At 39.8% G+C, this 12,284-nt stretch overlaps 2 protein-coding genes across 2 annotated transcripts; one reads left to right on the top strand and one right to left on the bottom strand.

Moving 5' to 3' along the window:
• Positions 1 to 114: 114 nt before the first annotated feature.
• Positions 115 to 7,114, top strand: LOC117489643 (interactor of HORMAD1 protein 1). Its single transcript, XM_034139110.1, has 7 exons — positions 115 to 166; positions 432 to 570; positions 1,110 to 1,246; positions 4,894 to 4,942; positions 5,040 to 5,124; positions 5,862 to 5,977; positions 6,081 to 7,114. The coding sequence occupies exons 2-7, from the start codon at positions 517 to 519 to the stop codon at positions 6,783 to 6,785; spliced, it is 1,146 nt and encodes a 381-aa protein (XP_033995001.1). The 5' UTR covers positions 115 to 166; positions 432 to 516; the 3' UTR covers positions 6,786 to 7,114.
• Positions 7,115 to 7,120: 6 nt separating this feature from the next.
• kbtbd12 (kelch repeat and BTB (POZ) domain containing 12) lies at positions 7,121 to 10,930 on the bottom strand. Its single transcript, XM_034138640.1, is given in 7 exon segments — positions 7,121 to 7,822; positions 7,824 to 7,870; positions 7,959 to 8,156; positions 8,396 to 8,546; positions 8,719 to 8,989; positions 9,073 to 10,229; positions 10,814 to 10,930. Coding segments are annotated over 6 exon segments (1,863 nt in total). The 5' UTR covers positions 10,146 to 10,229; positions 10,814 to 10,930; the 3' UTR covers positions 7,121 to 7,699.
• Positions 10,931 to 12,284: the final 1,354 nt, after the last annotated feature.

Here is a 12,284-nt window from a genome sequence, read left to right on the forward strand (position 1 = left end):
GCGCTTTCTAGTTAAGCGTTTATGCTAACTTAAGTGAACAGGCTAACTAATACACATCTGTCAGCACCTGCTGCTCCTAACTTGCTCTCTTTACAAACAGGTAATCAAACGCAATGAATAACATCAGAAACATAAAGGAGAAGCTGAGCATACCAACTGGAAGCAGGTAGTTAAAGTAGCTATTTAAGAATGATTTCCAACTATTGTTTCTTTATCTGTGAATAATGTTATACACAGCTGTGATCAATCGTTTTTAAGCTGACTAACAGTGTAATAACACTTAGTCATTAAGCCCTACGTTTGAATAGCAATATGTATAAGTCTGTCTGTGTTTACCTTATTTCTACAAACAAATATTTATTGTTGCTGCACCATCACATTGTTTGTGTTTTCTTAACTCTTTAAACCTTTTGGAAACAAAACATCAACAGAAATGTGTCTACCAGCGGCTACTCCAGCTTCACAGACTCACAGCTTTTCTTCGGGTCTCAGTTTTGGCCTGAAAATTCTCAAAGCATGTCTCAAGAAATGAGTTTGTCATCCAGGAACTCCCAACAAAGTTCACAGGAGGTGAGATTTATCATCTTACAAGTGGTTGTTGGTGAAGCAGTGATATCTTTGAGGCCCAAAATGAATGGACAAATCCATCTGGTTTAGTGGCATTATTACTTACGCAGGTTACACTCAGTTTACTATTAATTATAAGTGAGTTAAGTAATGGGTCTGATGGGGAAGTTTGCAGGTGTGTTGTTCTGTGAAAAAGAGTTTAAAAAAAGATGTGCATCTAATTTCATTAGAAAGATCCAGGCACCTTCATTCAAATCGGTAGTATGTCAGTATATACTGCATCTTTGCTATATTGTTTGTTAGTAACAAGCACATTTGTTCTTATATTGCAAAATGAATGACATTGAGGCATTTCATTACAGTTTAATGGACCACCATAAGTGAATGCAGTAATTCAGGAGGCAACCTGTTTCTTTCAATTAAATGTTTTATTTGTTATCATACCTTCATATGGACGTATTTATTGTTACTGAAATGATGTGGAAATCACTTCTGCCTTGTGTATCTATAAACCTCATATTGTTTTAATTTTTCTTTTTTAGGGAAGTGACCCCAAGTTTATAAGCAGTTATCACACCAAACCTTTCTTGTTTGGAGAATTAAAGGACAAGAGCAAAGCTTTGGGGATACTCGATAAGTTTGAAGAGGACAAGAAAAGGGCAAAAGAACAAACTGACAGGTCCGTAGCTACATGCAACACACTTTTTATTTATACTTGTGGTATTATTATTATTTTTTTTAACCCTTGTGCCCTCCTCGGGCATTTTTGTACATTTTTCCTGACTTTTTTTTTTGATTTGGTAATCATTTCAGCTGTGTTACAGCTTTTGGCATGGATCTTTGCAAGAAGTCTTCTTTTGAGTCAAATTTTTGAAATCCAATGTCGTTTACTCTTACATGTTTTGTATACTCTCGTGATGCATTTTGCACCCTCTGGACCCCTTCGTGGCAAAAATGTACACGCTCATAAAAACTGCTATTAAATCATCATACATCAATATTTTATTAAACTTTTTTTTCCATGAATCACTTGAACAACTTCTAACGTGTTTCATTATTTGAATTATTTAATTTCTCTTAAAAAAAAACACAAAAAATGAATTTCTTTCAATATAATAATTAGTAGAGGGATGGAACTTTGGTGGTTATTAGACTCTTGGATGTGTCAAAGATTAGCAACAAAATTGATTTGACTGCATTATTAATTTTTACGTAGTATCAGATACTACCTCTGGACACCTTCGTGGCAAAAATGTACACGCCCCAAACAACTGCTATTAAATCATCATACATCAATATATTTTTCTACTTTTTTTTCATGAATCACATAAACAACTTCTAACGTATTCAAAACTACCAAACATTCAATCATTGGCAGGATTTTAACCCTTTAAATGCCTGTTTAATTATTTCATTTCTCTCAAAAATGCCTCATTGACTTCCATTCAGACCACATTTGTTGATCTCACTGCCATTGCAGTATAAAACCATGCATTTTGTAATGTCAGCATTTCATTTAGAAGAAAAGTAGTGATATTTGATATTTCTACTCTATTCCAACAGATTAAACCATTTTCCCACTGTAGGCCGATGCATTACATTCTTACATTTTTGCCAGTTATATTATGGAGCCGTGTGACTACCAGGGGGCCCCGAGAGTGGTGTGTGTGTGTGTGTGTGTATATGTATGTGTGTGCGTGTGTGTGTGTGTGTGTGTGTGTGTGTGTGTGTGTGTGTGTATATATGTGCGTGTGTCATTTCCAGCAGCAGACTAGCAGGTCCTGCAGCATGTGACCTGGTGCTCTCAGGTGATAGAACAACAATTTTTTAGGCCTGTGCACAATCAGCACACACCTCTCCTCCCTCTCCGTGTGTGTGTGTGTGAGAATCTGTAAGCATGCACAGATCATTTCATGGGAAAAAAAGGCCATCTTTTGAGGGATGTGTTTGATGTGTCTTTGAAGAGCTGCTTGATTACTCAAAAACAAAAAACAACTGTTAGTGTGTTTATGCACCTGGCTGCCAAAGATAAACATGCAGTTTGACCAAGGGCTTATTTCATTAGTGAGCAGAGAAGGAGAAAGACCTGGAGCAAAGAGAAGGAACTCAAATGAAGAAGCTTTTCAGTGCAGAGGAGACTTCAGAAATAATCTTGTAGCCTTCTTCTGCCAGCGAGCTGCAGGACTCATCTGAAGAAGACACAAGGTTCGAGCTGGGGTCTGACACTGAATGCTCTCTGGAGTCCAGCATTTCTTTGAGTTCCTCTGACCCTTCATCTGAAAGTGGAGAGGACACTGAGGGTCCGGCCCACCATCCACCACCACGGGGGGCTTTCTTCTCACAATCTGTGAGGACACCCTGGTTTTCCCCAGCTCCTGGGAGAACGACCTCCGTTCTTCTCTGTCCCCTCACTGTGGGCCGGACCCTCAGTGTCCTCTCCACTTTCAGATGAAGGGTCAGAGGAACTCAAAGAAATGCTGGACTCCAGAGAGCATTCAGTGTCAGACCCCAGCTCGAACCTTGTGTCTTCTTCAGATGAGTCCTGCAGCTCGCTGGCAGAAGAAGGCTACAAGATTATTTCTGAAGTCTCCTCTGCACTGAAAAGCTTCTTCATTTGAGTTCCTTCTCTTTGCTCCAGGTCTTTCTCCTTCTCTGCTCACTAATGAAATAAGCCCTTGGTCAAACTGCATGTTTATCTTTGGCAGCCAGGTGCATAAACACACTAACAGTTGTTTTTTGTTTTTGAGTAATCAAGCAGCTCTTCAAAGACACATCAAACACATCCCTCAAAAGATGGCCTTTTGTTCCCATGAAATGATCTGTGCATGCTTACAGATTCTCTCACACACACACACACACACACACACACACACACGGAGAGGGAGGAATGGTGTGTGCTGGTTGTGCACAGGCCTAAAAAAATGTTGTTCTATCACCTGAGAGAGCACCAGGTCACATGCTGCAGGACCTGCTAGTCTGCTGCTGGAAATGACACACACACACACACACGCACATATACACACACACACACACGCACATATACACACACACACGCACACGCACATACATATACATATACATACACACACACACACACACACACCACTCTCGGGGCCCCCTGGTAGTCACACGGCTCCATAATATAACTGGCAAAAATGTAAGAATGTCATGCATCGGCCTACAGTGGGAAAATGGTTTAATCTGTTGGAATAGAGTAGAAATATCAAATATCACTACTTTTCTTCTAAATGAAATGCTGACATTACAAAATGCATGGTTTTATACTGCAATGGCAGTGAGATCAACAAATGTGGTCTGAATGGAAGTCAATGAGGCATTTTTGAGAGAAATGAAATAATGAAAATAATGAAACAGGCGTTTAAAGGGTTAAAATCGAAACCGAAAATGGTAGTTTTGAATACGTTAGAAGTTGTTTATGTGATTCATGAAAAAAAAGTTGAAAAAAATATTGATGTATGATGATTTAATAGCAGTTATTATGGGCGTGTACATTTTTGCCACGAAGGTGTCCAGAGGTAGTATCTGATACTACGTAAAAAATAATAATGCAGTCAAATCAATTTTGTTGCTAATCTTTGACACATCCAAGAGTCTAATAACCACCAAAGTTCCATCCCTCTACTAATTATTATATTGAAAAATAATTATGTTTTGTGTTTTTTCGTAAGAAAAAATGAAATAATTCAAATAATTAAACAGGCATTTAAAGGGTTAAAATCCTGCCAATGATTGAATGTTTGGTAGTTTTGAATACGTTAGAAGTTGTATATGTGATTCATGAAAAAAAAAGTAGAAAAAGATATTGATGTATGATGATTTAATAGCAGTTATTATGGGCGTGTACATTTTTGCCACGAAGGTGTCCAGAGGTAGTATCTGATACTACGTAAAAAATAATAATGCAGTCAAATCAATTTTGTTGCTAATCTTTGACACATCCAAGACTCTAATAACCACCAAAGTTCCATCCCTCTACTAATTATTATATTGAAAACAATTCATTTTTTGTGTTTTTTGTCATAAATAATGAAATAATTCAAATAATTAAACAGGCATTTAAAGGGTTAAAATCCAGAAAATTATTGAATGTTTGGTAGTTTTGAGTACGTTATAAGTTGTTTAAGTGATTCATGAAAAAAAAAGTAGAAAGAAATGTTGATGTATGATGATTTAATAGCAGTTATTATGGGCGTGTACATTTTTGCCACGAAGGGGTCGAAAGGTTGAAAATTCGAGGAGGGCACAAGGGTTAAGTTGGCCTAATAACTTCTGACATCTTCCAATCTATCCTTTTTGTTTTAACAGTGATATTTTAGCCAAAGAATGTAATCACTTTCGAGAAACCCTCAACAATGTAAGTGATCATAGACATCCATGCTGTCACCTTTTTGGATTTGAAAGCTTCTCTACTGTAGATGTAACATGTTCAACTATGCTGCCATGCTTTTCAGATCCAACAACTGGTCGCTGGCACTGAGAAAAATACTTATGTGTGCCAAACGGTCCTTCAAAAATTTGACAGTTTTTCGTCAACAAGTACGTTTTCTTATTTATTGATACTTTTAAATGAAATGATTTTAAATTGGAGTTGAGTTCTAATAATATTTGCCAGTAGATGGTGCTCTTTGCCAAATGAATACACATGGGTAAACTATAATCTTCTCATTTTGGAAAATTACTATATAGTTATATTATCTTCTATACATTTGTATTGTATTGAAATACGTTTTATACATGCATATACAGGGTGTCTGCGGGGTCTTAAAAAGTATTAAAAGTTGATAAATCAATTTAGCGAAAATTAAGGCTATTAAAAAGTATTAAACGGCATTCTCCAAGGTATTACATTTTGTAGCTTGTTTTCAATAAGTATATAAATTGTCCAAAGAGGTTGTATTCTAAAGTGTGCCTGAATGTAATCATTGAGTAAGTGTGTAGTGTGAATCTGTGTAGTTTATTTATGGCATCCCGTTGGATTTGACGTCATCTGAACAGGACATCGCACGCTCACTGCTTGATAGCGCGCGAAGGTCCGTTCACGCCGGTTGTTAAACAACATCGTTATGGGGAAATGCAAGTTTGCGTCCAAATGGTTGGAAGATAAGGAGGAAGGACAATCAATACTGTATATAGTAAATGTGTCGCCAATGTAACCGGTTAAAACTCGAAGTGGCGATGAGGTCTTAAAATGTATGGAAAGGGTCTTTCAATTAAATTTGACTTCAGGATTCCTGCATATACCCTGATATATCTTTTATTCCCATTTATCACAGTGCAAACTAATATCAACAGTCTTCAGATTGACATTTCCCAGCAGTTTGAGGCTTTACTGACTAAAGTGAACTCCCAGAAAGAGCTGATGGCTGAACTCGAAGACAAGATGCAAAAGGTGAACAATATTGAAACTTATAATCAAGATTGCTGCAGATTAATTGAGGTGAAAGTGTATTTGGTTGGCTTCCAGATGTATAAATGTACATTTGACCATTTAGGCTTGTTACACCACGGTGGCATTTGGTTCAAATCTGCAAGGCTTAAAGGATGATCTGGGTTGTCTGAGAGAGGAGCAGGAGAGAGAGCGAAACATGCTGGAAGAGGCTCTGAAGCTGCTCAGCACCTTAGTCTCAGAGCACTCAGCCAAAGCCAGCTCTGAGAGGGTGACGGACAGTGCCAACCAGACATCACCAGAGCTCGAACAGTCTTTCTCCAACATCCTACAGGAGAACAAGCTTGAAGGCACACAGCTAATATGCAAGTCATACAACCGTGAGCGCAATCAGGCTCAAGTTCCCCCTCAGGGTGGCATCATAGGAAAGAGGAAAGTCCCTCAGAGAGGCCAGAGGAAGTGCAGAAAGAGGCCGCTTGTGCTCTCACAGAGGAGTAAGGGCACTGTCACAAATGAAAACAGTCAACCACTCAAAGGACAACATGTTACTACACCTCGATGTGAGCGTCGTGATCCGAACATGGTACCAAGACGGGACCATCTCGTTCTGGAACGTCGAATACTGCCAACCAGGAAGGTGAGATCAATAGCTGAAGGGTGTTACATCACCCCACTCAGCTGCTGGTCTCAGGACAGCAACAGTTCCATCTTCGCGAAACCCTCGGCTGAGTCCAAAGCGGTGACCCCAGTGAGACCCGAAGGCCTCTGGCAGCTGTTTGATATAGATGGGAGTTCTGATTTAGGCTATTAGAGGAGGAGTAAAAGAGTATGAAGCGTAACATTTTTGTTATTTTCAGAGTAAAAGCCTGAAATGTGTGTTGTTCTAATTATCCTTACTCTGGACCTATTATACTAGTTGTAAAGTTTTTCAGTTTGTTTAATGTTCAAAAAGCTGTAGAGGGATGTAAAAAGGTACTAATAAATAAGTTAAGAAATGACTAACCTACAAATACATCTTTAAACTTATTTCTGCTGAGATATGTATTTGATTAATAACTAATGTATTCTGTACTTACACTTCTGAGTACACAATGTAAATAAACAAACAACTGTATTCAAATAAACAAACGTTTTCCATAATATTGCTAACGTGTAGTTTGTTTATTAGCAGAACACATTTGCTTTAGCAAGCATCCATCAAAAGAACAAACTCATTAATGAATACGATATTCAACTATGTATGACATGTCAACTTATTTATAGTAAATTGACATTGCCATAAAATTATTGATTGACAGAAAATTCCTTGGCATAATCGTTTCAGTCATTGTTTTTAGGCACAAACATTATTCTTATCCATAGAGATGTTTTTTTCTATTTATCTGTGGTATTTCTGTACCATATATGTATGTCTTGATGTCGAAAGAAATCATTTTGTGTTGCTGATAATTTTGTGCCACACAGCTGCAGGTTTTAGGGGATCAATCTGCAGATCTTGCGCAATAAGATACAAAATGACAATAACTGTATTTACAAATGTTCTTTTGTATTCTCATTAACAGGAGAATCTCTTGCGACAGCGTGCAAATCATTAACTGCAGATCCTCTTCCATGCAGGAAAACGATGAACGCCTTTGGCCCAGCATTAAGTGCATTAATAATGAATCATTCATTTCCTTTGCTAATTCTCCCTCACAGACTTTGGCCTGATCTGAGAGGGGGGGGTCACTGTTTAACTAAGTCTGCAGGTGGGGACATGAGTCCCCTCGGGTTGAGACTTGCAACTAAGCAGACGTCATAGTTGTCATGCATCAGAGCGTGCCGAGCCACCACAGTCCACCGGCCCCCCCCACGGATCCAGCTCCAAAATGTCCTTTGTTATATCGTCATGACGATCTAAAAGTAGTAATGAAACAAATTTCAGTCCCATGGAAACATCTTTCAAGCATCTTTTAATTAAATGGATACGGATATTCTTTCTTACCTGCTCCTTTGTAGTATCCACACACATAGATCTTGCCTCCCACCACTCCTGCGTTTGAGGCATTGGTGCGCAGAGAGAGCTGTGCGAATGGGAGAGGAGGTCCATCCCTCCACTTATTTTCATCTGGGTTGTAGATCTCCACAGCATCAAGGCAGTGGCGTGATTGCCCACAGTCACTGCCCTCACAACCAATACCACCTGCAAAATCCATATTTCATCAGCAAATGGCTTCATTCTCTCAAACTATTTCTAACATGAATCAATAAAGTTTCATTTGTTTAGCAGAATAAGTGCAGCACAATCAGAGTTTCCCTACAATATTGTAATATCTATAGAAAATGTGCTATCAGTCAACACCCTCTAAAAGGATCATCACAAATATTGTTTCAATATTGCATACCAAGAGAGATTAAAAAGAAAACAATACATAATCTTACCCATCACATAAATGTCACCATTGAGTACAACGGCACTGCAGCGATACTTTGAGTACTTCATGGGTCCTAACTCTGTCCACTTATTTATGTTTGGATCATACTCCAGCAGTCGGTTACTGAGACGGTCCGGCTCATCATCCGTCCGGTATGACTGGGTGGTTGAAGGGGAGGGAGGGGGAGACAAAGCAGTCAGAGAGGGGTCACATACAGACACTCATGGTTTTTGCAGGTTTTAAAAGTCACATTCACTTTAAATGTAAGACTAAAATGGTTGTACGTTTTCTTTTAGCTATTAAAATAATGTTAAGATGTTTTGATATTACCTGTGGTGTTCGACCCCCGATCACATAAAGGCGATCTTTCATCCCGACTGCGCTGTGATAGGCTAAAGGCAGAGGCAGGGGCGCTGCACTGCGCCACGGCCCTCCTTGCAAAGACCACCGCTCCACACAGTTAGTGATGAGAAGCTGGTTCTTCAGCTTCATCTGCCCCCCCAGCAGGTACAGAGTTTCCCCCAGTGATGCCAGAGCGTAAGAGTCTCGATATTCTGCTGACGACAGGCACTCCCAACTTCCCTGCGCCTCCACTTTGTACCTGGCCAACAGGGAAAACAATCAGTGCCATCTGAGTGGGGTAAGCAAATACACAGTTATCAAATGTGTCATCTAATGTCTTACCTGTAAATCTCAACGTTAATGTCTTTCTGTCGGGCCATTTTGCGAGGTCTTGCTTCTCCTGCGACTATAATGTCATTTTTTTCAGTAACAACCCCGGCACACACAAACCCCAGAGCCTCTGCGTAGCGAGGTGAAGTGATGTAGTAGGTTCGGCCTGTGGATGGGGCATAGCAGAAGCTGCGCTCAGCAAAGCTGCCATATCTCGATCTAATCCCACCACCATCGTTTCCAATACAGAGCAGCAGGTCTGTGGTCTCCATGCCGTAGCGCAGCTTTAGCTTGCGTGGCGCTGCTGAGGGGTGCATCGCTGTGACATCCAAGGCTTGATTGAGCATCTCAAGACACTCAGCGTCAGACAGCAGGGCCGTGTTCCTCTTCATCGCCTCTTTCAAATTGTCAGGGTGTATCAGCGGCAGACGGACCTTCCTCAGGAGTTCAGGAAGGTGCAGATTACGGACCTCTCCATCTTCCACAGTGCAGTGTCTGACCCAGCGGAGGACCACATCCAGGATGGTCTCTTCTTGTGAAACGTTAAGGTCATCAGAGGTCAGCAGCTTTCCCAGTTGATGGGCCTCCAGCTCCAGGACCTCCTCATTTTGGCAGACTTGGACAAAGTTCTGCCCAAGAAAGCGCTGAGCATGTTCAGCTAAATCCTCCGCTCCAAGGTCACGGGCAAAGTAATACACACCGAGGCAGTTGGAAGCATCCATGTTCTCGGTCATGTGCAGCTGACAGCGATGGAAGACGTCGTCCATCTGCAGGAGAAAAGATGCAATAGAGATGCCTTGCACATTGGCGTTGGTGAGAGCAAGATCTGAGCAGTACATGTAGTTCAGCAGGAGGGCCAGGCTGTCTGCAGGGGTGTCACGCAGAACTATTTCTCTAGTGTTGCATTCGCGAAGGCCGCAGGTGAACATAACACGAAAGTAAGGACTAAAAGCGGACAAAACGACCCGGTGACAGGGGAAGCTGATTCCCTCAGCAACCAGCACCACATCCGTCAGATGCTCGCTCTCCCTCATCTTCCTCAGCTGGTTGAGCAGCACCAGCCCATGTTTGGAGGTAACATCCATTTCACCTCAACTTTTTAGTGACAGTAATATTTACAAAAGTTAGGAAGTGTTATGCAATCTGAACACCTAGTCAGGAGATTGTCTCTAGAAAAACAAGAAGAAAACAAATGATTAGAAGCCATCAATATCATAAGAAACAGTAGTTCAAAGTATAATTAATACTAAAACTTCTATTCAACATTTGTTAACATTAAAGAATATCCCAATAAACCAGAATGGATAATAACCATGATATTTAAAAATAAATGTTATGTCATCTAAAAAACACACATATAATATTACATACATTATAAATAATGATTTCGTTTTTTTTTCTTCTATCTGGCACAAATTAGACTAATGTGCCAAAAACAGACAAACAATTGAAGATCATTTTGCTTATATTTGTATAATTATTTTTATAATATAATTATTTTTAGCATTATTAGCATTATTAATATCATTATTATTATCTTCTATTTATATTGCGATAACATTGTTATTGTTGTTTTTATGGCCACGGTAATCAAAATTCTGCTCTGATTCTAAAAATATACATTTTCTATTAGCCTTAAATATATTCAATACTAGCCAAATGTCCACCACCATTGTCCATATAGCCTGTACACTCTTATAACTTAGCACCACATCTGTCCTTTGTCTTACAGCATGCCCTTTTAAAGCCTTACCATAATCATTAGCTCCTTGGTAATCTTCAGTCTAAAAAGACGAGTAAATTTCCATGTGTTGTTGATGTTGCTGAATTGGTCAGTCAGCTTTATTAGAGAAGGTCCGAGAGATTGCAGGACACTAAGATATGCACCCCCTCCTCTGCTGTGGCCCTCTGAGCTGCCAACCCAAAATAGACAGTGTTGTTGCCGACAGCAAGTAGGTCAGAAGGTTTCCCTGGTCAGGACAGTGTTGTAATTTAAGACATGATAGAGACATACTGTACATTGAATTACATTGATATTCCTTATTAGATCTATTGGGATTATGTTGTACTTTGTGAGTAAAGTAATGTTACATGTTGTTTGCCTCAGTCACGTGTGTGCAGCTCTGGAAGGACTGAAATGAAACATTGCTTCAAGTTCGGATTCAGATTTCATGACGGCACTCTCTTAAAGGCCCAGTGTGCTCTCTGCCCACATGTTGCAATAATCACACATTGTCCATTAAGTTTGAGAAATTAAATCAGGACTTTTGCACTAACCAAAAGTAAGTTTATATACTCAATGTATTCTTTTTTAAGAAAGTATTGTAGGCCTTGGTACAGAGCAAGTATGTAAAAATATCTAACGATTGCGTAAATATCAGTTTGTAGAATAGAGCGGATACAGAGGAGACATTTTACCAATGAAGAAACAACAACTGGGTTCCATAGCCATAGTTATTCAACAAATAGGAGAATTATTGAAAAGCATGTGTGTTGTGTACATACTACATACACACATACTACTTGGACTTCTTCTTTTTGGTTCAGATGTTGCCCATGAGCAATACATTGAGTATAAGGAGACATTTCATGCTTCATTACCTCAATTTTTGCAAGTGAATGTGGAAAAAAACTGGAAGGATGTGAACATGCCTGTCAAACATCCATTGACTCTCACCAGAGTTAATATGTTTCCTCTTTAACACCATAATTGCATCCTTAGTGTGGGGAAAACTTCTGTGGTGCAATGCAGGGGAGTCACTGACTCAAAAGGAGACATGAGGAGAGCTGGAGCTTTGATGTCAAACACTGATGGTTACACTGATGGAGTATTGGCCGGAGAATTCACAAAGCAAGTCCAGAGCCAGAGGTCTGACTACACGGTAGAGTTGCCACAATCAATTCTGAAGCGCCTGTCTCTGGATAGACCTTTTAACTAGTTTGGAGGAGAGTAATCAACATTCTTGACTAGATAGACTAAACAGATGGGGACACTGAATTACTTGCAACTGACGCTTATGGCCTCGAAGATTTCACACCTTGGAGTCAACAAGCCCCAAAAAGGAAGCGTTCCTTTTGTCCCCATAACAATAAACTATGTTTGACCGAAAGGTGCCCGTCACTCATAAACTGGCAACAACAACATATGGCTGAAGCAGCCCCATCCTTAATTAAGGGAGATAACAGATGCCAAGGCTGGTCCTCTGTGTCAGAGGGCAAAGGTA

This window comes from Trematomus bernacchii, unplaced genomic scaffold (genome assembly GCF_902827165.1).
Source record: "Trematomus bernacchii unplaced genomic scaffold, fTreBer1.1, whole genome shotgun sequence".
In the NCBI taxonomy this organism is placed as follows: Eukaryota; Metazoa; Chordata; class Actinopteri; order Perciformes; family Nototheniidae; genus Trematomus; species Trematomus bernacchii.

Bases quoted from the DNA above. Each gene is read 5' to 3' on its own strand.
- LOC117489643 (XM_034139110.1), top strand. From the start codon at position 517: ATGTCTCAAGAAATGAGTTTGTCATCCAGGAACTCCCAACAAAGTTCA. The intron at 1,247-4,893 runs GTCCGTAGCTAC...TTGTTTTAACAG, and splicing joins GCAAAAGAACAAACTGACAG to TGATATTTTAGCCAAAGAAT. The intron at 5,978-6,080 runs GTGAACAATATT...TTGACCATTTAG, and splicing joins TCGAAGACAAGATGCAAAAG to GCTTGTTACACCACGGTGGC.